This window comes from Herpailurus yagouaroundi, unplaced genomic scaffold, assembly GCF_014898765.1.
Source record: "Herpailurus yagouaroundi ecotype Mexico unplaced genomic scaffold, PumYag 140, whole genome shotgun sequence".
Classification (NCBI taxonomy): domain Eukaryota; kingdom Metazoa; phylum Chordata; class Mammalia; order Carnivora; family Felidae; genus Herpailurus; species Herpailurus yagouaroundi.
In genome coordinates this window covers 59628773-59649154 of record NW_024412395.1, presented here as the reverse complement: position 1 = coordinate 59649154, position 20382 = coordinate 59628773, and the positions used below count along the sequence as shown (strand labels likewise).

Sequence of the window (20382 nt, the reverse complement as noted above, 5' to 3'; positions counted from 1 at the left end):
CTATTATTACTGCTAACAATAATAGTAGCAGAGGAAGTTTTGCCTTGAATTTTTAAACTGGATAAATAGACTCATTCTGTTTTATTTATGTCAGGTCTATCTAATTTGTCTTTATAAAGTTTAAGTATTGATAGTATTAATTAAGACAAACACCTGCGATTCTCTATGAAGAAATGAGCAGACCTCACATATACTCCAACAAAGAAAATATGCTTAAAAATTTTATTTTATTTTTTAAAAATTTTTAATGTTTATTTTATTTTGAGAGAGAGAGAGAGAAAGAGAGAGAGAGGGAGACACAGAATCTGCAGCAGGCTCCAGGCTCTGAGCTGTCAGCATAGAGCCCAACGTAGGACTCAAACTCATGAACTGGAGATCATGACCTGAGCCGAAATCAGATGCTTAACCTGACTGAGCCACCCAGGCACTCCAAGAAAATATGTTTAAAAAAATTTTTTTTAATGTTTTATTTATTTTTGAGACAGAGAGAGACAGAGCATGAGCAGGGGAGGGGCAGAGAGAGAAGGAAACACAGAATCTGAAACAGGCTCCAGGCTCTGAGCAGTCAGCACAGAGCCCGACGCGGGGCTCAAACTCCTAGACCGTGAGATCATGACCTGAACCGAAGTCAGACGCATAACCAACTGAGCCACCCAGGTACCCCAAAAATATGTTTGTAATGTGATATCTATAGACAAAAGTAAAATGTAATCACATGATCAAGTTTTCAACTACTAGCTACCTATATAACTACCTATATTTTATTAAAATGTGCTATATGCCACCATGGAAAATAATGTGATGTTTCCTCACATTTAAGAAATTAAAAATAGAATTACTATATAATATGGCAATTCCATTTCTGGGTATACACCCAAAAGAATTGAAAGCAGGATCTCCAAGAGATAATGTGTACACCCATATTCATAATATAGAAGCAACACAAGTGTCCACAGATGGATAAATGAATATAAAATGTGGTGTATACACACACACACACACACACACACACACACACACACACACACACGATGGAGTATTATTCAACCTTAAAAAGGAATGAAATTCTGACAGATACTGCAACATGGATGAACCTTGACGACATTACTCTAAATGTAATAAGCCAGCTGCAAATACTGTATGATTCCACTTCTGTGAAGTATTTAGAGTAGTCAAAATCATAGAGACAGAAAGCAGAATGGTGGTTGCCAGGGGATTGGGAGAGGAGGGAATGGAGAACTGTTGTTTAACAGGTATAGATTTTCAGTTTTACAAGATTAAAATAGTTATGGGGATAGGTAAGTGTAATGGTTGCACAACATAGTGAATGTATTTAATGTCTCTGAACTGAACACTTAAAAATAGTTGAGATGGTAAATTTCATGTTATGTGTATTTTACCATAATAAAAAATATTGGGGGAAAAAAGTGCTATTTGTAACTCTTTAGAATCCAGTTATAGCCCATGGAAGATGGGCTTGATATACCCCATGGAAGATGCTTCACTAAAATTCAGCTAGTATAAAAACAGGCATTTCCCAGAGGGATAAACAGAGACAGAATAATAACCCCTGAAAGATCCTCCATAAACTTCAAAGGATATGAGAATGCCTGTAAGGTTTTTTGTTTTGGTTTGGTTTTGGGGTTTGTTTTTGGTTTTTGTGTGTGTATGTGTTTTTTTTTTGTTTTGGTTTGGGTTTTTTTTGTTTGTTTTTTTGGTTTTTTTTTGTGATGATAGGGGAGGTGGAGTATAAACAAACTGTATCTCAAAAAGCTTTTTTTTTTAAAAAAAAACTAATTAAAGTGTACCAGTTTCTGTAGTACAATATATTTTACACCAACTATTCTCCAAACTGTTTCCCAGTGTTAATGGTGCAAGTTATAATTAAATATCATGCTAGATGAAGAAACATAGGTCAAGGTTCAAAACTAGCTAGGTATGGATGGACCTTCTGTAAAAAGGGAAAGGACTAAAAAGTCAAAAAGGAAGAAAATAGAAAGCAAGGGACAGAAAAAAGTGATTAAAGTCTTCTAAAGGTTTTAAAGCCAAGAATTTGAATTTGAAAATATTAGTCAAAAATCACCTAAATTCATGCATGCAGTTTGCGTTATTTTTCATGTCTCCTAACATAGAAAACAATTTCTGTATGCAACACCCCAGGCCTGTTCCATCTACTTAAACAAAGGTCATCTATACATAAAAAGGCAAAAGTACTACCTTTGCTGCTGAAGGGCTGGATTAATCTTTTAATAAAGTCTTAAATATTTCTAATTCCCGTTGTCCTTAAACTGGAATTAATCAGACTTGAAGCCATGTTTTCTGTCCTTTTTATCTCTCTTCTCCTTTGCCTTGGTGTGGGCCAGCGGTGCCACACATTCCACCCTGCCGTCCACACCCGTTACACAGTCCTCCATCTGAAGTGGGGCTTTACGGACATAACCACTCTTTTCCCAGCTGTAGTCTTTGCAGCCTGCTGACAAAAGGTCTCTCTGCCTCCTGAGGGTCTGTATGCAACTATGACACACTGAGTTTCTAACAAGAAGATTAACTTGGAGTGAAAGTGCACTGTGGATTTTGGGTGCAGGTCACTGCTGTTCTGGCTGACAATGTACACAGTGATTTAAGCAACGCTCCTTTGGGCATTTTAATTTAGGGTGTGGGCATTATGTGATACAGTTGTCAACTCTTGGTTTTTCTTGAGGGCAATTAGTGGAAAACTGGTTTTTCTCTGTTTGTTTTGGTTTGTTTGGACTATTTGCTCAAGTGGAAGGAACCTGCCTTTGACACTGAGGCAAACTCAACAAAGAGTTCAGGTTGGTTCTCCATCTCTGCCGTGAAATGAAATCATTTATGATATTTTCGACATCATGGCATCTCTTGGTATCTACTCTCCCAAGCTTGTTCCAACTGCACCCTTCATGGTGTCAGACAAATTTGTGGATCCCAGCACCTGGGATCCAGGCGTGGTTTCCGTTTTGCTGGCCAGCAGGCAGATGCTGAGACCAGAGACCTGGGTCATGGCTACATAATTGCAGAGCAGCCATGACACGTTCTGAGAAACAAAAATAACTGCTGAACACCAAAGTATATGTGAAAGCACTTCCCCACTTTGACTCAAGAATATTATCACGAACCTTAACAAAACAAAGCAATGGCTCTGAGTCAGTCTTCTCAACATTAGGCCTGAACCTGAGCATGCTTTTGAAATGAGCTAAAGGTGTAAACAGTGAGCAGACTCTGTTTCACTCTGTTTATTGCTATATCCTCCATTCTGGCTTTGTCCCAGAGATTTCCAATGGCTCTAGCGGCTTTGGAGTCAGTATCTCTGATGTATTCGCATCTGACCTCTGACCTAAACTTCAGTGTTATTTTCAGCTGTTCTTTGACAGGGAATCCAACAGCTGCTGTTTAATACCACAGACAACTTGTGGCACACGCTGGGTTTCTAGCAATAGGATTAATCTGCTGATCTTAGCTCTGATTTGAAGCTGCATAGGTGGTGGGGGGAGAATGAAAACCAAACCTGAAAGTATGTTGTTATCCTTTTTAAAAAAAAAATGTGTACAATATACAGTGTTATTCTTTAATTAAACAAAAAACATTTTCGTGCTGTAATTAAAAGGTGATAGCAAGATATATTACTCCCAGGTAGTTGTGATAACTGAATTAAAAATGCTGCTCAGTGGAGTGCACTAGTCACAGAGAAATCCTGAAATGGTAGATATCTATTTGATAACTGCTCATTGAAATATTTTTAAAATGTCCCTAAGATATATGAAGCTCTGAGAAAATGTGACCATTCTGCATAAACTTCATTTGACAAAAGACATTAAGTTTTAGAAAATCAAATTGGTCTAAAATTACAAGCAGTTCTGTGGCTTAATCCCAAAACAAATTCTAGAACTTATTTTTAAAGTACATTTTTGGGGGTTTTCTTTGCATAAGGAAGACTTAAAAATCTTAAAAAGATTAATATTCAGGTCCATGACTGGTTTCAAAGTCCACTGTAACTGTATAGAGTCAATGGCAAAACTAATTTGAATTGTCAGGATGTAATTTTTTTTTTTCCATTTGCTATCAAGCATCAGCTGATAGGCAGAGAGTTTAGAAAATGCCCTCCCTATTTAAGATAATGGCAAAAATAACAGGCACTTAGTGTTACCATTCTAGGGGTGTGGCGATTCTTTCCCATTCTCTCTCTCTCTCTCTCTCTCTCTCTCTCTCTCTCGCTCTCTCTCGTGATAAACTCAATGGGGTTGTCTATTTTTAACCTCCTGTTCTTTCCTTTTGGCAGAGTAATCAGTGCAAGCTGAGCTCTTTCCCTGAATGAATCCAAGTAACCCCAGTGATTGCCTTCTGAAATGACCAGCAGACACACTTCTGTCCAGAGGCTGTCCAGAGTATAAATTCTGATTCTGAAGTACCATGTCCAGCCGAGGAAGTCCCGGTGTGGAGTTTTCTACGACGACAGTCAGTTCAGTAGCTGTTCAGGCCGGAGACTCCAAAATTGTTATAGCTGTCGTAAAGGTAAGGTAACAACTTTCTTTTTTCTCCGTGGCTGTTGGCTTTGTGCTGTGTGTTGATAATCCTAGAGAACATTCCACACAGTCAGCAGCACACAGCATATAGAAAATAACACAGCAAGTACATCTTCCTGCTTTCTTAAATTGGCAACTAACAGAAACAAACCTCTAAGTCTCAGCTACTTACTATAGTTTCTCTTTCAGTTAGTAGGAAAACATCTGCGGGCAACTTAATTAAAACAAAATCAGAAACCTCTACCATGTACTTTCGGTTTGACTTTGAAAGACAAGGTACTCATGACTACAAGTTCATGATTACCAGGCTGGAGAGTCAAGTGGACCAGTAAAATGTCTGTGATTTTTTGAGAGTGGATATGATGGAGGAGGGAAGAGGTCAGTCCCAGGAGACAGGGAGTGGCACTGTTTTGAGCATGATGGAGGGCAGGGAACACCTAATAAGAGGCTCTGATATGTGCCCTCCACAGCATTGGTTTTGACATGGGGAAGGCACTAGTAAATTCTTAACACATTTAGGGGGAGTGAAGACCCTGCCAAGGAAGGTGCAAAGGGCATGTGTCAAATTTGCCCTTAACAGCAGGAGGTGGAAGCCACTTGAGGCTTAAGGCTATTGCATATTTTATGTCAAACAATTTGCTGATTGCAAAGATGGCCACATGCCTTTAGGTTGAAGAAGATATCCATGATTTTTATTTCCTATGAACATGTCCCGCAAAAATCTCTGAAGAATTTTGCTTGCATTTAGACAGTTCACTACCTCAGGAATTCAGTGTTTAATGAAGGAAACCGGGCAAACAAGCTGGTGCTCACCAGTGAGTTACTTCCAGGACCTCACCAGCCTGAGTTGAATGATTTTTCTGGCCTTTGTTAGAAGCCTGAACCGAGTCCTGTTCAGTTTAATGTAGTTGCTGCAAATTTTATGTTAATATGAAAATTTGTAACAGGAAAGCAGCACTTGATACTGAGCACTATACTTGATACGATTCACTATAGAAGCACTGAATGTAAAGTGTTCCTACCAGCATTATTCCATTGCTCTTGAGACCTGGCCCTCATGTAAACAGCACCTCTGCTGACTACCTTGCCCTCAAGTCCTTTCAAAGGCAATAGGTGAACATGAAAAGAAGCCTGGAGCAGAAGTAGCAAAAGTTGATCGTTTGCATGTGATTTTATGATGCTTTGAGTAACTATAAATTTCAGCAATGAGGGAAAAGAGGCAAACTCATTGTTTAAAAAAAGCTAACTTTTCTTTCCCTCAAACAGGGAACGTTTCTTAGAGCAGGAAGAGGAAGAATGTATATGGAATAAACTATATGAGAATCAGAGGTCAATTGACAGTACAGGAAAAAAAAAAACCCTAAAATTACACTGGAAATACTTGTTTTAACTAGACTGTGTTTCTAAGAATGTTCCCTCTGATTACCTTCCACAACTTCTTTAACTCACTGGTGCCCCATATCAAATAAATCTCAAGCTATTCAAAGTAGAAAGGAATAGAAGTGTCTGTGTCTCATCTGTATGGGTTTGTTTCAAAACTGTCTTAGGCACTAATGATCTGGACTGGCCACACGTTCTTTTTTTTCATTTCTTTTCAGCGATTTGCTTATCCAAGTGCATGTGCCTGTTAGTAGTTCCCCTTGCTTCATCAGTTGTTGCTTCTTAGAAAAGAAATTCCTCAGGAAATGCAGTGGTGAATTACATTTTGGAGCAGTGGAAGTGTCCTAAGTGTGGAAAACAAGCTGGCTGCATTCATATGGCTGTTGTCAGACGCATCTAATTTTATTGACATTTTCATACCCACGTTATTGATTACTTAACAACAAAAGTTGGAAAGTGTTATGTTTTTACTTCACTATAAGTTAAAAGTCTGTTGCTTCATCTGCTGTTTATTCTTTCCAGTTGAACGAGCAGGGTCAAGGTAAAGACACTAATCAGCCTAAATTGCATTTACAAAACCTTTCCCCTTTGGTGAAGTTTGCATCCTGCTTGATCAGGTGCAATTTCACTATTTTTATGGTATTAAGTCTTGTGAGAGAGAGAATGTACAATTGTGTCACAAATTCTGTAATTTTGTGCTTTTCAATAATAATCTACTGCATGTGTTCTTCATTTGGCAATTTTCAACTTAAATACAATATGCCAAGAGAAAAGAATTTACCCTAAGAATAAAAAACAAAACAGTGCACAGATTTATATTAAACTGTTAGATTTTGGGGCACCTGAGTGGCTCAGTCAGCCAAGCATCTGACTTGGGCTCAGGTCATGAACCTGAGGACCTTGGGATCAGGTTCATGAGTTTGAGCCCCACATCAGGCTCTGTGCTGACAACTCAGAGTCTGGAGCCTGCTTCAGATTCTGTGTCTCCCTGTCTCTCTGCCCCACTCCTGCTTGCACTCCATCTCTCTCTGTCTCTCAAAAATGAATAAACATTAAAAAAAATTTAAACCTGTTAGATTTCAATTTAAATAAGGCCTATCTCTATGAAAAGAATAAAGTGTTCACAGTATAACTGAAACTAAAAAAGAAAGAAAAAAGAGAAAAGAAGAAAAAAGAGAAAAGGGAAGGAACAAGAGGAATTGAAAGTACATTTTATTTCATTTTTATTTTTAGTGTGGCAAGTGGGTACAACTTCAGTTGGCTGAATCACAGCCCAATCTTCTAGAAATTGGTAGCAGTCAAGATGAGACCAAAAAACTTCTTCATGATCATGAACTTCTTTTGGCCAAGCTCAAGGTAAGATATTAAAATGTGAAGCAGGTACAAAATTAAAAAGAAATAAAAAGCTATTTCTTATATTTCCTCTTGATTTCTCTGATATCACTGGCCTATGGCCATTTTAATATAGTGCCACATAGATAATGGAAAAACTCTATAGTTATTTATGAGCAAATACCAGCATTGGAGAGAAGTAGCAAGATTTTTAAAACCCTTCCCCAAATGTGATCGAAAATATGGAGTGATAATATTTCACTGTGGAGAAATAACTATTTTTTTTCCTGGCTGTCTCAGTGAAAAAAAAAATTCCATCATTTTTCCATTTCATCCATTATGCTGTCAAATCACAACAACAGATCCAAACTTTTTATTGTTAATGATACCTGCTGGCAAGAATAATATAGAAGCTTATTTTGCCTCTGTTGAACTATTGAAAGTATCTGATTTTGTATTTAATATTAAGAGTTATTGAAACCAAATAATAATTTTAGTAAAATTAGAGTTATTATTCTAATAGAGTATATATATTGTGGTTATTTAGTTTAGAATCTAAAAATAAAATTATCTTGAGATTGCCAGATAAGGTATCTATTCAGGGCCAGCTACATAATTTGTGGAGCTCAGTGCAAAATAAAAAGGTGGACCTCCTGTTTAAAAAGCAAGAAAATGCTTTTTCTTGACCTGTCATATTGTATTTGATCTACTATTTAACGGCTAGCTCCTTCTGGCATGGGATATGTGTTGGGCGAGTGCATAGCCTCACGGGTTCTGGGCCCTGGCCATGACTCAGTGCACAGGGTGTGGGCCTGATCTCAACCTTTCCCAACTGTGCCCTGACCCCACCAAGCAGATGGCAGAGGTCACTGAACAAGGGCGGGGGAACAGACAGGATAGCAAAGAGAATTTCCCTGGGAGGCAGAACCCCATGTGAGATAAGACTCCAATCCTCCAGCACTTCCTCTGTTGTCCCAGTGAACTTTACTTACAAAACACAAATTTGGAAATCAAATTATTAAGAATTTCAAGGCAGTGACAGGTAGAGTCACTTTAAACCCCAAGTGGTGTCCCCTTCTAAGGACAGAGTTCTGATGCAGCCAGCCCTGTGAGTAATAGCCCTTGTGGGTAAATGAATGTCTTCACTAACATCAAAGAGGGTTGATTAGGCAGCCTGCAATGACTCTGTGTTTTTAGTACTTTAATATTACTGGCTTCTTTGAACATCTAGGCTGGATTTTATACTTGCTTCCTAGATTTAGAAGCAGATATAAACTGCATCTGATATATACAGACAGTGGTTTCCTGATTGGACAGTAGTAAAAGTAATTGGGTATATCAGACTGGAAAGTTGAAGAAAGAATTAGTACTGAAGGAGGGAGCCATTAGAATCCAGAATTTATTTTCCTATTTAGACAGCTCCTTGCTCTGGTCTCTGTGCTATCTTTCAAAGGAGAAATCCCTGGCCACCAGGAAGTCCTTTGTATATAAGAAAAGAACACATTATGATGTGAAAGAACATTGAACCAGGAATCAAAAGATCTATGTTTTAGCACTAATTATACCACTAACTAGCATAATTCAGCTGAAAATTCAAAGTCTTGCTACTGCTACACAAAAAAACTGAATTCCACGAATTGTGGAAACCCAGCACTTCCTCAAAATTCCTGCTTATCCCCAGCAGTTTACTTTCTCATGGTCTCCTGTGTCCCCAGCTCCTTCTTCTACACCTGCCAGCTGTTTCTGCTGAAGTTAACTTGGACTCGAAACTACATCCCTTCCCCAGTTCCCATTAACAATTCATGCCAGCCAGCATTTCCTGGTCTATTAATGAAGTGTGAGTGGTGGGGAAGCTCATGGAATTCTGGATTCCATGGCTGGATTTAGGCTACCTCTCTTTTCTCCCAACCCTATTCCTGTCCAGGCCCACACAACTCCTGAGGGAGTGCTCTCTTAGGCAAAGCAGTTCAGCTTCACAGCAACTATGCTCAAATGTTTATTCCTAAATCCATTCAGGAGCTCTGCTGGAAAAGGGCTTCCCATTTAACAGGATCCACCCTCAGAAGGTGCTTGTGATTCTAGATTTTAAAGTTTTGTTGTCCTTTAATGCCAGTCGACTAGCCCTCTGGACATCAGGCTTTTTAACTGTAAAATGAAGAGAGAGGATATAGATCAAAGCTTCATATCCATTGTGGATCTTACCATAAGGTGCCATGGGATCATGGGACCATTCTCCCTCTCTGCATGTGGTTTTAGGTAAAAAGGCCTTTGGCTTCACCTAGGCCTCATTTTCATGATGACCTCTTTATGTCTGTCTCCTATACCCTCCCTGATCCCCCCCGATAACTATCAACTCAGCCACCCACCCCCCCAAGAAATTTTAAATGGTAGCATCATCCTCCAATATTGGAGGATTGATTAAAAAAAAGAAACCAAGGAGTCTGAAGTCTGTTCCAGATTGGCTGACAAAAGCCTTTTTAAAATAACAAAAAGGTAAATTCCATATTGCAAATACATAGATCACAATTTTAATCAATTTATTAGCTATTATGCTGTCAGTGTAGGCACAACTTAACCTGTAGCACAAAATTTTTGGATCCAAGTTAGTTTTAATATGAGCTTTTGAATGATAAGAACATTAGTAGTTCAATAAGCCAATAATATTTAATATTTAATGTTCATTCCAGTTTTTTTCCTATGCACAGCATTCTGCAATTTGTTCTAATTATAAAGAAAAATGCTCTTTAAGAGGTGTTGGCAGGGTGTAAGCTTCAGCACTGAGTTTACTCTGATTTGGGCGTAACAGCCTCTCTGGTCTCAGGTTCTTCATTTGAAAAATTATGATAAAAGCAATTACCCTCAAACAACTAAAAAGAAAATGTTGGGGGACAAATGCAATGATATATAGATAATAATAATAATAATAACAATTGTGTTAATAATTGATATATCAGAGTAATCTGGATATTTAATTTGATAGAAAAGCAATTTTCTTCCCTCCATTGAAAATTATCTCAAACCCTGGGGCGCCTGGGTGGCGCAGTCGGTTAAGCGTCCGACTTCAGCCAGGTCACGATCTTGCAGTCCGTGAGTTCGAGCCCCGCGTCCGGCTCTGGGCTGATGGCTCAGAGCCTGGAGCCTGTTTCCGATTCTGTGTCTCCCTCTCTCTCTGCCCCTCGCCCGTTCATGCTCTCTCTCTGTCCCAAAAATAAATAAACGTTGAAAAAAAGAAAATTATCTCAAACCCTAGTAATTTAGACTAAAGGAAAAATTTCTGGAAACACAGAATTTTTATGAGTTTTTCTAATGTTGGTAATGTTTATACCTTGAAGATATTATTTTCCTTTCAGCAGTATAGTACTTAGTTCCAGTGGAATGTCCAGAGAAAAAATATTTCCCTGTTTTCAGTGGTGAAAGCATAATCATGTGGAAAAACATTAACTCCCAAAAGGCATCTAGATTCCCAAACCTTACCCAAATTATTTCTAATGAGAAAGAAGAAATTCGGGAAAGGGGAGACAGATTTAAGTCAGGTGAAGATCTGCCTATGGTTGCTCTCGACATTACATTTCTAAGTGGTTACAGGAGGTAAGAGGAACTGGAGATACCTTAGGGATATTGCTGAGATTATTCTTCTCCTCAGCCTGTGTCTTGCAACTAACTACATTGCTATTGTCCAAAGGAATGATACAAACCAAAAAAACTTCCGGCCACTGGCTTGTCTATTTATACATATGCAATATTAGCATTCAGTGAAGCATGACCCTTTGGAGTATAAAATACTAAATTTTACCTCTTATTTGACTCATAAAAGTATTGGTTACCAGATTATGACTAAATTCCTCACACAATGAATACTCATTTTTGTCCTATTCCATTCACTTAGCTGGAAATGAATGAATAAGAGATAGTCAAAGTATATTAGTAGTAAAGCTAAAAGTCTTATTAAAACTTGCCTTAAACATGGAATAGCATGATTTTCTGCTGTAAACTTGATTATTTACTAAGAATATATAGTCTTTAAATTTTTTGTGGTAAAATATATATATAACGTAAAATTTGCAATTTTAAGTGTTTATTTCCATGGCATTAATTACATTAGTAATTGTTGTACATAGTGTTGTACAACCATCACCACTATTTCCTGAACTTTTCCTTCACTCCAAACTATGCACCTATTAAGCAATGACTCCAATTGCTCCCTTCTCTGGTAACTTCAAATCTACTTTCTGCCTCTACAATTTTGCCTGTTTTAGGTACCTCATATAAATGGAATCAGATAATATTTGTCCTTTGTGTTGGGCTTTATTTCACTTAGCATGTAATGTTTTCAAGATTCATCAATTTTGTAGCATTTATCAGAACTTCATTCCTTTTTATGAATGAATAATACTTCATTGTATGGATATGCCACATTTTATTTATCCATTCATATATTTATGGACACTTGGGCTGTTAACACTTTTCCACTATTATGAATAGTTCTGCAATGAACATTGGCACACAAGTATCTGAGTACCTGTTGTCAGTCATTTTGGGTATATTTAACTTTTTGAAGAAATACCAAAATGTCTTCCACAGCAGCTGCATTATACTGTATTCCCATCAATAACATACAAGTGTTCCAATTCCTCAACATTCTTCCCCAAAATTGCTATTTTCTGTGTTTTGATGATAGCCATTCTACTAGGTATGAAGTGCTTTTGATTTATATTTCTCTAATGACTAATGATATTAAGCTTCTTTATGTACTTACTAGACAATTGCATATCTTCTTTGGAGAAATGTCTATTCAAGTCTTTTGCCCATTTTTCAGTCAGGTTGTTTGATTTGTTGTTGTTGTTGAGTTGTAGGAGTTATTTATATATTCTGGATATTAATCCCTTGTTAGATTTAGGATTTGCAAACATTTTCTCCCATTCTGTGGGTTGTCTTTTCACCTTCCTGATAAGGTCTATTAAGAATGTATTTTAATAAAGTAAATCTGTGTGACTTAATTATATGTATTTATACACTACAGAAAAATTTATAGCGTGTATGTTGAGAATATGATGGAACCCTTTAGGACAGTATTAGAAGAGGACTAACCTATTTTACATTATCTGCACCATAGCAGTGTTTTACCCTGAATGTTTACTTCATACAGGAGATTCATTTTCTCTTTCCCTATTTTCCCATAGACCCACAAATCTGATAGATTTACTCTGTCAGAAATTCTACTCTCTTAAGTTCTTCCACCCATCTCTCCTGCTCCCTTTCTCTTCTCTACAGGAGTGAAGGGGTACTGTGTTACCTGACTGGTGAGACAAGGAAAAGTGGCTGCCATGCGGAAGCCAACCTCAATGTCTCTCAGCGCAGACCCTGGCTGCCCATGGGCTACATATTCTTTATTCTCTCTGCTGCTGCTGACCTGGCTGGGAGCCCCTGCCCAGCAGAGGCAGGACACCATCTCACCCTCTAGGGTGGTTCAATGTGTGTCTGTGCCTCAGACCCAAATCTCTTCACAGGCAGGTCCCATTGACTAGATTTTAGGAAGAAAAAGTAAAAGCCAAATCAACCCATCTTCTAATCCTGATAAGAGCAGATATTTGATTTGTATCTGACCTTGATGTCTACTTTTCAATTGATTTGTAATCTTGACAGTATAGAGGTGAGATTAATTTGTACCATTCAAATTCCAATACTTAAAAAAAATTTTTTTTTAATTTAATTCCAGCATAGTTAACATATAGTGCATACAGTGTTATATTAGTTTCTGGTATACAATACAGTGATTCAGCAATTACATACATTACCCAGTGCTCATCAAGATAAGTGTACTCCTAATCCCCTTTACCTATTTCACTCTTTTCCCCCACCCAACTCCCCTCTGGTATCCATCTGTTTGTTATGTATAGTTAAGAGTCTACTTTCAGTTTGTCTCTTTTTTTCCCCTTTGACTGTTTTGTTTCTTAAATTCCACATATGAGTAAAATCATATGGTATTTGTCGTTCTCTGACTGGCTTTATACTCTCTAGCTCCATCTATATTGTTGCATATGGCAAGATTTCATTCTTTTTTATGGCTGAATAACATTTCATTTTGTATGTATATATGTGTATATATATATCACATCTTCCTTATTTGTCAAGAGGCACTTGGGCCGCTTCCATAATTTAGCTATTGTAAATAAAGCTGCAATAAACATTGGGGTGCATATATCCTTTTGATTAGTGTTTTTGTATTCTTTGGGTGAATACCCAGTTGTGCAATTACTGGTTATAGTTCTATTTTTAACTTTTTGAGGAACCTCTGTACTGTTTTCCACAGTGGCTGCAGCAGTTTGCATTCCCACCAACAGTTCACGAGTGTTCTTTTTTCTCTATGGCTGAAAGGGATCTGTGCCTTAGTATTCTACACTTGTGAAGTACCTGTCATATTTTTCACTGATAATTTTGGAGAAAGTCACTGGAGGACTATTCCTGGGGGAATAGAAACTAGTAGGCAGTTTAATTTTTCTTTTACACTTTTGAAAATGGAGACCTTTTCTGTTAAAAAACAAAAAAAAAGCCATCTTACAATTATGAAACAGTATAACTTCCTAGTGATTTTCCCCACCTCACTTGGCACCTTTCTAGTCTACAGGGTATTTCTTTTCTGAGATGGTCAGCTCCAGTGAGTACTTAGAGGTATGGAGTGAAATAAAATTTGAATAGCATTCTTTAGATTGGAAAGTGCCATGGACAATGTGATAAGATATTGTTTTTATAAGAGAAGGTTGGTTTAAGTGAAGTCAGAGAGTCAATGACAATAGGCTTTTCAGACATGGAGTTAAGGTACGTTAATATTGTAAATATCACAAATAATTTGTTAGTTCAGGCTAAGCAACAGTTCAGAGTGTGATAATACCTAATGAAGTGTTGATGGGAATTGATTTAGTGGAGGGGAAGGAATTCTAAAAGTGGAATATTTTGTAGGCATAGGGACTGTAGAGTAAAAAATTGGGGGTGGGGGACAGTCTATCCTTTCCCTGACCCTGGTTCAGCAGTAAAGGTTGGGCTTGACTCCTTGGCAGAAGGTGAAGGGCCTGTGGGAAACACGAGGCACTCACCATATTGCTCTGTGGCTGTGGCACCAAGTGACAAAGAGTTGGCAAGAAAGAGAGGCATCTTCCATGTTTCTGTAGAAAACAGATAATGGCTTGGTTATAGCAAATACTGACAACGTTTTTGACAACTTTAGAAGGACTCAGTACACAGGTAGATTATGGTAGATTAAAGATGGCCATAAATATATTGGCACTCCTCCCATTGAGAATTGGAGTCTGTGTCCATTCTCTTAAAACTGAACAGACTCTGAGACTGCTTTGACTCAAAGAATACAGCATAGATAATGCTGTGCCAGTGTCCAGACCAAGTATCAAAAGACTGGCTGTCTTTACTTTCTGTAATTTCAAATAGTCACTCTTGGAACCTTACCAACTTGTGAGGAAGTCAAGCAGCACTGTAGAGAGGCCCATGTGGAGAAGCACTGAGGCTCCTAGCAACCACTCTGGCTGAGACCTTGGGTAACAGCCACCAACTTGCTACTTACGTGAGTGAGCCATCTGAGCCATGTTGGAAGTAGATTGATTCTCAGGCTTGGTTACGCTTCCCAGCTGAACTGTGTGAAGCAAAGACAAATCTTCCCCATGGAGCCTTGCTCAAGTTGAGGATTGTGAGCAAAATAAGCAATTATTTTAGGCCACTAGAATAGGCAGCAATTTGTCACATAGCAAAATATAACTAGAACTGAGGGTAACAGCAAGCATGGCATCCTAAGGGGATTTTGAAGTCAGGAGTCATGAACCAAAAGGGACAAGAAGAAGAAAGCAAGATTTTCATGGGGAGACAGTTTAGAAGTGGAACTAAGTTTCGCTAAAATGAAAGATGGTGTCATGGTACTAATGGTAAGCAAAAAGAAAATTCTGAAGCTTATAAATGATTTGCTTTCTGAAAATTGAAAGCAGATTCAAACATATATCTATTATAATGTTACTCTATTTGAGTAGCATTTTGGTATGATTTCTTGAACAGGAGGAAAAGGTTTTAGTTATAATTCAGCACACAGGTATATGCACAAAATATTATGGGTATAGTATGGAAAGAATGACTAACTGCCAGGGAATCCAAGGGAATCTTGACAGAGAAAGTGATATTGCTGTCATGAAAATGAAGATGAGTTTTCCAGACACCATAGCCCAATTTAAAGCACAAACAATAGACTAGGAGAATATATTTGCAGTTTATATGAAAGGCAAAGGGTTACAATCCTTCATATTGATAAGAGAGACAAATAAACCAATAAAATCAATAAAAAATACACAACTCACAGGAGGCAAATCGCCAATAAACCATGTAAAAGTGATGTTCAACAGCAGTAATAGCCTGAGAAGCAAAACTAAATAATAATAAAAAAACCATGATTTGCCTAACAATATCATTAAAAATTCAAGATATTTATAATATCTAATGAGTGAAAATATGAGGAAAGGGGCATTCTGCCCTACTATTGGTGAGAATTTGGGTTGACACACTCATTTTGGAAACTTGCATTAAAAATGTAAAGTGCTTACATTGTGTGACTCAGCAACCTCACTTCTCTGAATCTCTCCTCAGAAATAAAAGCACCGGTAAAGATATAGATATGAAAGTGATTTTGCTATGATATTGAGCATCTTTCCACATGCTTTTAATGGAATAATTTATTTGGAAACAAAACAATGTCCAACAGTAGGGGAATACGTTTATAAATTGATTGTTTATGCTTCTTTCATCCTGTGGACGATTATGCTGAGTCCCAGGTTTCTTGTGATACAAGATGCTTAACCCAATGTTGGTTGGCTTTGTTAATTGTCACCAAATACATCCTATTTGAAATCTGGGTCAAAAGTTAGGATCACACCTAGCATGTTTCGAGATCATAGGCCTGTGATCTCCAAGCTATTAGTTATTTAGAAAACAGTGCTTCTTTAAAATATAAATCTACAAACAAAAATTTTTCATTGAAAGTAAAACCCATAGCCTTACTAGTTATCACAAAGGGTCTTGGTCTTGGTCTGAGATTTGAACTGACAGGACCAAACTCTTGACAGTTTAAGAAACACCAATAAGGGATGGCAGAGATAAGATGGTAGCACAGGACCCACTCACCCCTACTCTCAATACTTATTACTGCTGAGCTAGCTTAAATGTTAGTGTAATAATATCCCTTTTGCATTCTATACAGATGGCAACAGATCCTTCTGCTCTAGAAAAGGCCCAAATATATATTGTACTTACCCAAGAATGTATCTTTTCTAAATATAGACTTTGTCTTAGATATAATGTGTAAATGTGTAAAACTCAAGAGTTGTTCAAATGGCTTGGCTATATCATTCTCATGACAAATTCATGAAGCTATTAGTCCTTAGGAGAATAAAAGGCAAACTTCTGATTCTGTGGTTAGCCCAGTCTTCCAAATTACCCATATCCTCTATCTCCCTCCTACCACATATTTAAAGTTCAGGGACTTGAATGAGATTAGCATTTTTGTCTTAAAAAAAATTGTCTTAAAATGGAATACTGGTACCAGTTCCAGGCAAGATAGAATAAATGCTTTCCATGATACCTTCATTAAATGCAGCTACAAACCCTGGCAGAATGCAGGATGCTGAAAAGTAAGAGCTAATCAGTAGATTAAGGAAAGAGATCAGGATTCCAAATACCACCAAACCAGCAGTGTTGTTGTTTTTTCTCCCTCTACTATTGCCCAGCTGAGATTCAAAGGCAAGTTGACATCCTCAAGTATGCACCAGATGTGCACAGAAAAGGTTCTAGGAAAGTCTTCTCTTTCACGTCTAAGCAGTAAAAAGAGGACTTCTATGGGCCAGACAGAAAGGGAGGAAATACCCTGCTTTTGTTTTTGCTTTTTGTTTTTCTCTTTTTTCTTCCCCAGCCCAGGCAGTCCCTTAGAGTCAATCATGATGGAGAAAGTGGAGGCAACCAGGCAGGTGCTAAACCTCTGAGAGAGGGGAAACCTCTCTCTGACCGGAGGAATTATTGTCTCAGAGCTTGTGGTGAATTTACATTGCTTTTTTTTTCTTTCAGGACTTTATTTAAATTCAAATTAGTTAACATTTTGTGTAGTATTGGTTTCAGGAGTAGAACTTATTAATTCATCACTTATGTATAACACCCAGTGCTCATCCCAACAAGTGCCTTCCTTAATGCTCATCACCCATTTAGCCCATCTTTCCTTCACTTCCCCCCATCACCCCTCTATTTGTTATAGTTAAGAGTCTCTTATGGTTTGCCTTGCTTTTTTCCTCCCTCTGTTCTCCCCACTGGTTGGTCCTGCAGACCCAATGGTGGGAAGTGCACAGTGGAGTGAGGAAACCAAAGCTCCAGGTTTCAGTGCAGAGGACCAGTAAGGGGGCTTCTGTGGCCAAATTTCAGGCAGAGTCAAGCCAGTGAAATTAAAAGAAGCAATCTTGCCTTCCAACTCCATAACTCATATTTTTATAGATGGCTCTCTTTCTTTTTTTTTTTTAATTTTTTTTTCAACGTTTTTTTAATTTATTTTTGGGACAGAGAGAGACAGAGCATGAACGGGGGAGGGGCAGAGAGAGAGGGAGACACAGAATCGGAAACAGGCTCCAGGCTCTGAGCCATCAGCCCAGAGCCTGACGCGGGGCTTGAACTCCCGGACCGTGAGATCGTGACCTGGCTGAAGTCGGACGCTTAACCGACTGCGCCACCCAGGCGCCCCTAACTTTCTTTTTAAAAAGCCCAATTACTATGTCTGTAGGCAAGGAAATCTGAAGAACTATAAGCTCTCAAGTTGTTTCATATGACACTTCTTAAAATTTTAAGTTTCAACTCAAAACATACCAAGTTTTTACATAATTGTATTTGGAGAAACTCAAATCATTCAAGGCTATTGCTCACTGCTTTCTGAGAACCTGAGATTCTTTGGTTCAGTGATCCCATAGGCTACTGAATTTTTATTGATGTTATGGGGGAAAAAAGAAAACTTCTCTGCTAGTGTGTTACACTTATTAAAGCAGCAATAGGTACAAATATATAATGCAAACCATACATGGAAGTCAACATACGTAAATTTAAGTTTTCTAATTGCCATATATACATTTTAGAGCATAAGATACTTCTGGTAGAAAAGGATAAATGTTTTGGTTCAACATTCTAAGTTTCCACCTTATGAAACTAGAAAAGTAAGTGCAAATTTAAACCAAAGCAAGCTGAATGAAGGAAAAAATAAAGAGCAGAAATCCATGAAATTGTGAACAGGAAAACAATAGAGATGAATGGTTCTTTGAAAAGGTCAATGAAATCAATAAGCCTTTGGCCTAAAAGGAAAAAAGAGAGAAGACTAAAATGACCAGTATTAATGCAGGAGAGATAAGGCATCACCGTAAACCTCACAGACATTAAAAGTATAATATGGGAATACTATGAACAACTCTATGCAGATAAATTCAAAAACAGAGAGGAAATAAACCAATTATTTGAAGACCATAAATTGCCAAAACTCACCCAATAAGTAAAAAGAAACAAGTGAAATTAATTTAATAATATGCTTAATTAACCCCATCATATCAAAAATATTATCAATTAATATGTAATCATTATAAAAATTATGAATGAGTCATTTTAATCTTTTTTGTATTAAGTCTTCAAAATCCAGTATGTACTTTGTACTTACAACACATCACAATTTGAAGTAGCTGCATTTCAAATAACTAGTGGATATCATGTTGTACGAGGCAGATTTAGAAAATAAAGAAGAATAAACCTTTTGTGAATCAAAATATTTTACTTATATTTTTTAGCTCAGGAGAAGTCTGCTTATACCCAAGGCAGCATATGTAGGCCTGAAAAGGAAAATTGTGAAATGAGATCTCTTTCAGAGACAAGAAATGAAAGAAAACCAGGCCAATTTATTTCCAATAGGAAATTTATGAAAGCAGTTAGTAAAACCGTTATTACACACTGTCATAGGGGGAGTGGGAATATTTTTCCTAGTGTGATATTTTAAAATATGTATGTGCATAAATGTATTTGTGCATGTATTTTGTGCGTATTGAAATTGATTTTACTTGAAAAAGTAGTTTTTTTCAAACAGAGAAGTTCCATAAGCATTTTTTAAAGTTTTATTAATTTATTTTGAGACAGAGAGAGTGAGTATGCATGTGCATGTTAGAGAGGAGCAGAGAGAAAGGGAGAGAGAGAGAGAGAATCCCAAATAGGCTCCATGCTCAGCACGGAGCCCAACAAGGGGCTCAATTTCATCAGGACCATGAGATCATGACCAGAGCTTAAATCAAGAGTAGGACACATAACCCACTGAGCCACCCAGGCACCCCAATCTACCAATTTTTATTGCCAGCTAATGTTTTGTGCTTGAAGAAGAAAGAATCATGATCTGTATATCATTACTTACATAGATGAGGTAAAGTTTTAAGTCTTTGGTAAAGCCTACTTTCCAGAACTAAGCCATTCACCTGGAAAAAGTGTTAAAAATTAATTAGGAAGACAAAAATTATACATTCTGGATTTTTTTCTTCTAAGAACAAAAAAACTTTCTTTATTGCCTGAGACTTACAAGTGGCTTGTAGAAAAGATTAAATAAATATAGGAATACCAAATGACATTTTCAATTCTGAAATTTCCATCCTGACCAATTCATTGTCATCATGAGAGATTTCTTTTAATTGATCAAATTATACTTCTTCAAAAAGCTAGCTAAATGCAAATGGGATTTTGCCATAGTTACCAGAACTTCTATTGTTAATTTAGTAACCCAATATATAGCTATAGGACCTAATCTGTGTGCACACCTCAGAACTGGGTGCACAAAGGGTTGTGGGCATAACACGTTAACAAAATGAAGAGAAATCCCTACCTCTTGAAAAGGTTGCAGATGCAATAATGGTTACTATTTAATGATCATATTCTATGTGCCAGCCATCATAATAGATGCATTAGGTATTTAATGCTCACATCAACTTTGTGAGGTAGGAAATATTTACATTTAACAGATGATAAAAAAAATCCAATAGTGGCTTTTGCCCAAGTCCTACAATGGTTTATGCCACTATATGTCACTTCCACT

The 20382-nt window shown here is 37.4% G+C and overlaps 1 protein-coding gene across 6 annotated transcripts in view; it reads left to right on the top strand.

The window, feature by feature from the left end:
* Nucleotides 1-4101: 4101 nt before the first annotated feature.
* CCDC141 (coiled-coil domain containing 141) overlaps nucleotides 4102-20382 on the top strand; it is a 213211-nt gene continuing 196930 nt past the window's right edge. For 2 of the 6 annotated variants that reach the window (XM_040475527.1, XM_040475526.1), the window contains exons 1-2: nucleotides 4102-4527; nucleotides 7152-7274. In XM_040475527.1, the coding sequence (XP_040331461.1) occupies nucleotides 4426-4527; nucleotides 7152-7274 (225 nt within the window). In that variant the 5' untranslated portion in view covers nucleotides 4102-4425. The remainder of the gene's footprint in view (nucleotides 4528-7151; nucleotides 7275-20382) is intronic. The other 4 variants (XM_040475528.1, XM_040475525.1, XM_040475530.1 and 1 more) reach the window with 3 other exon arrangements.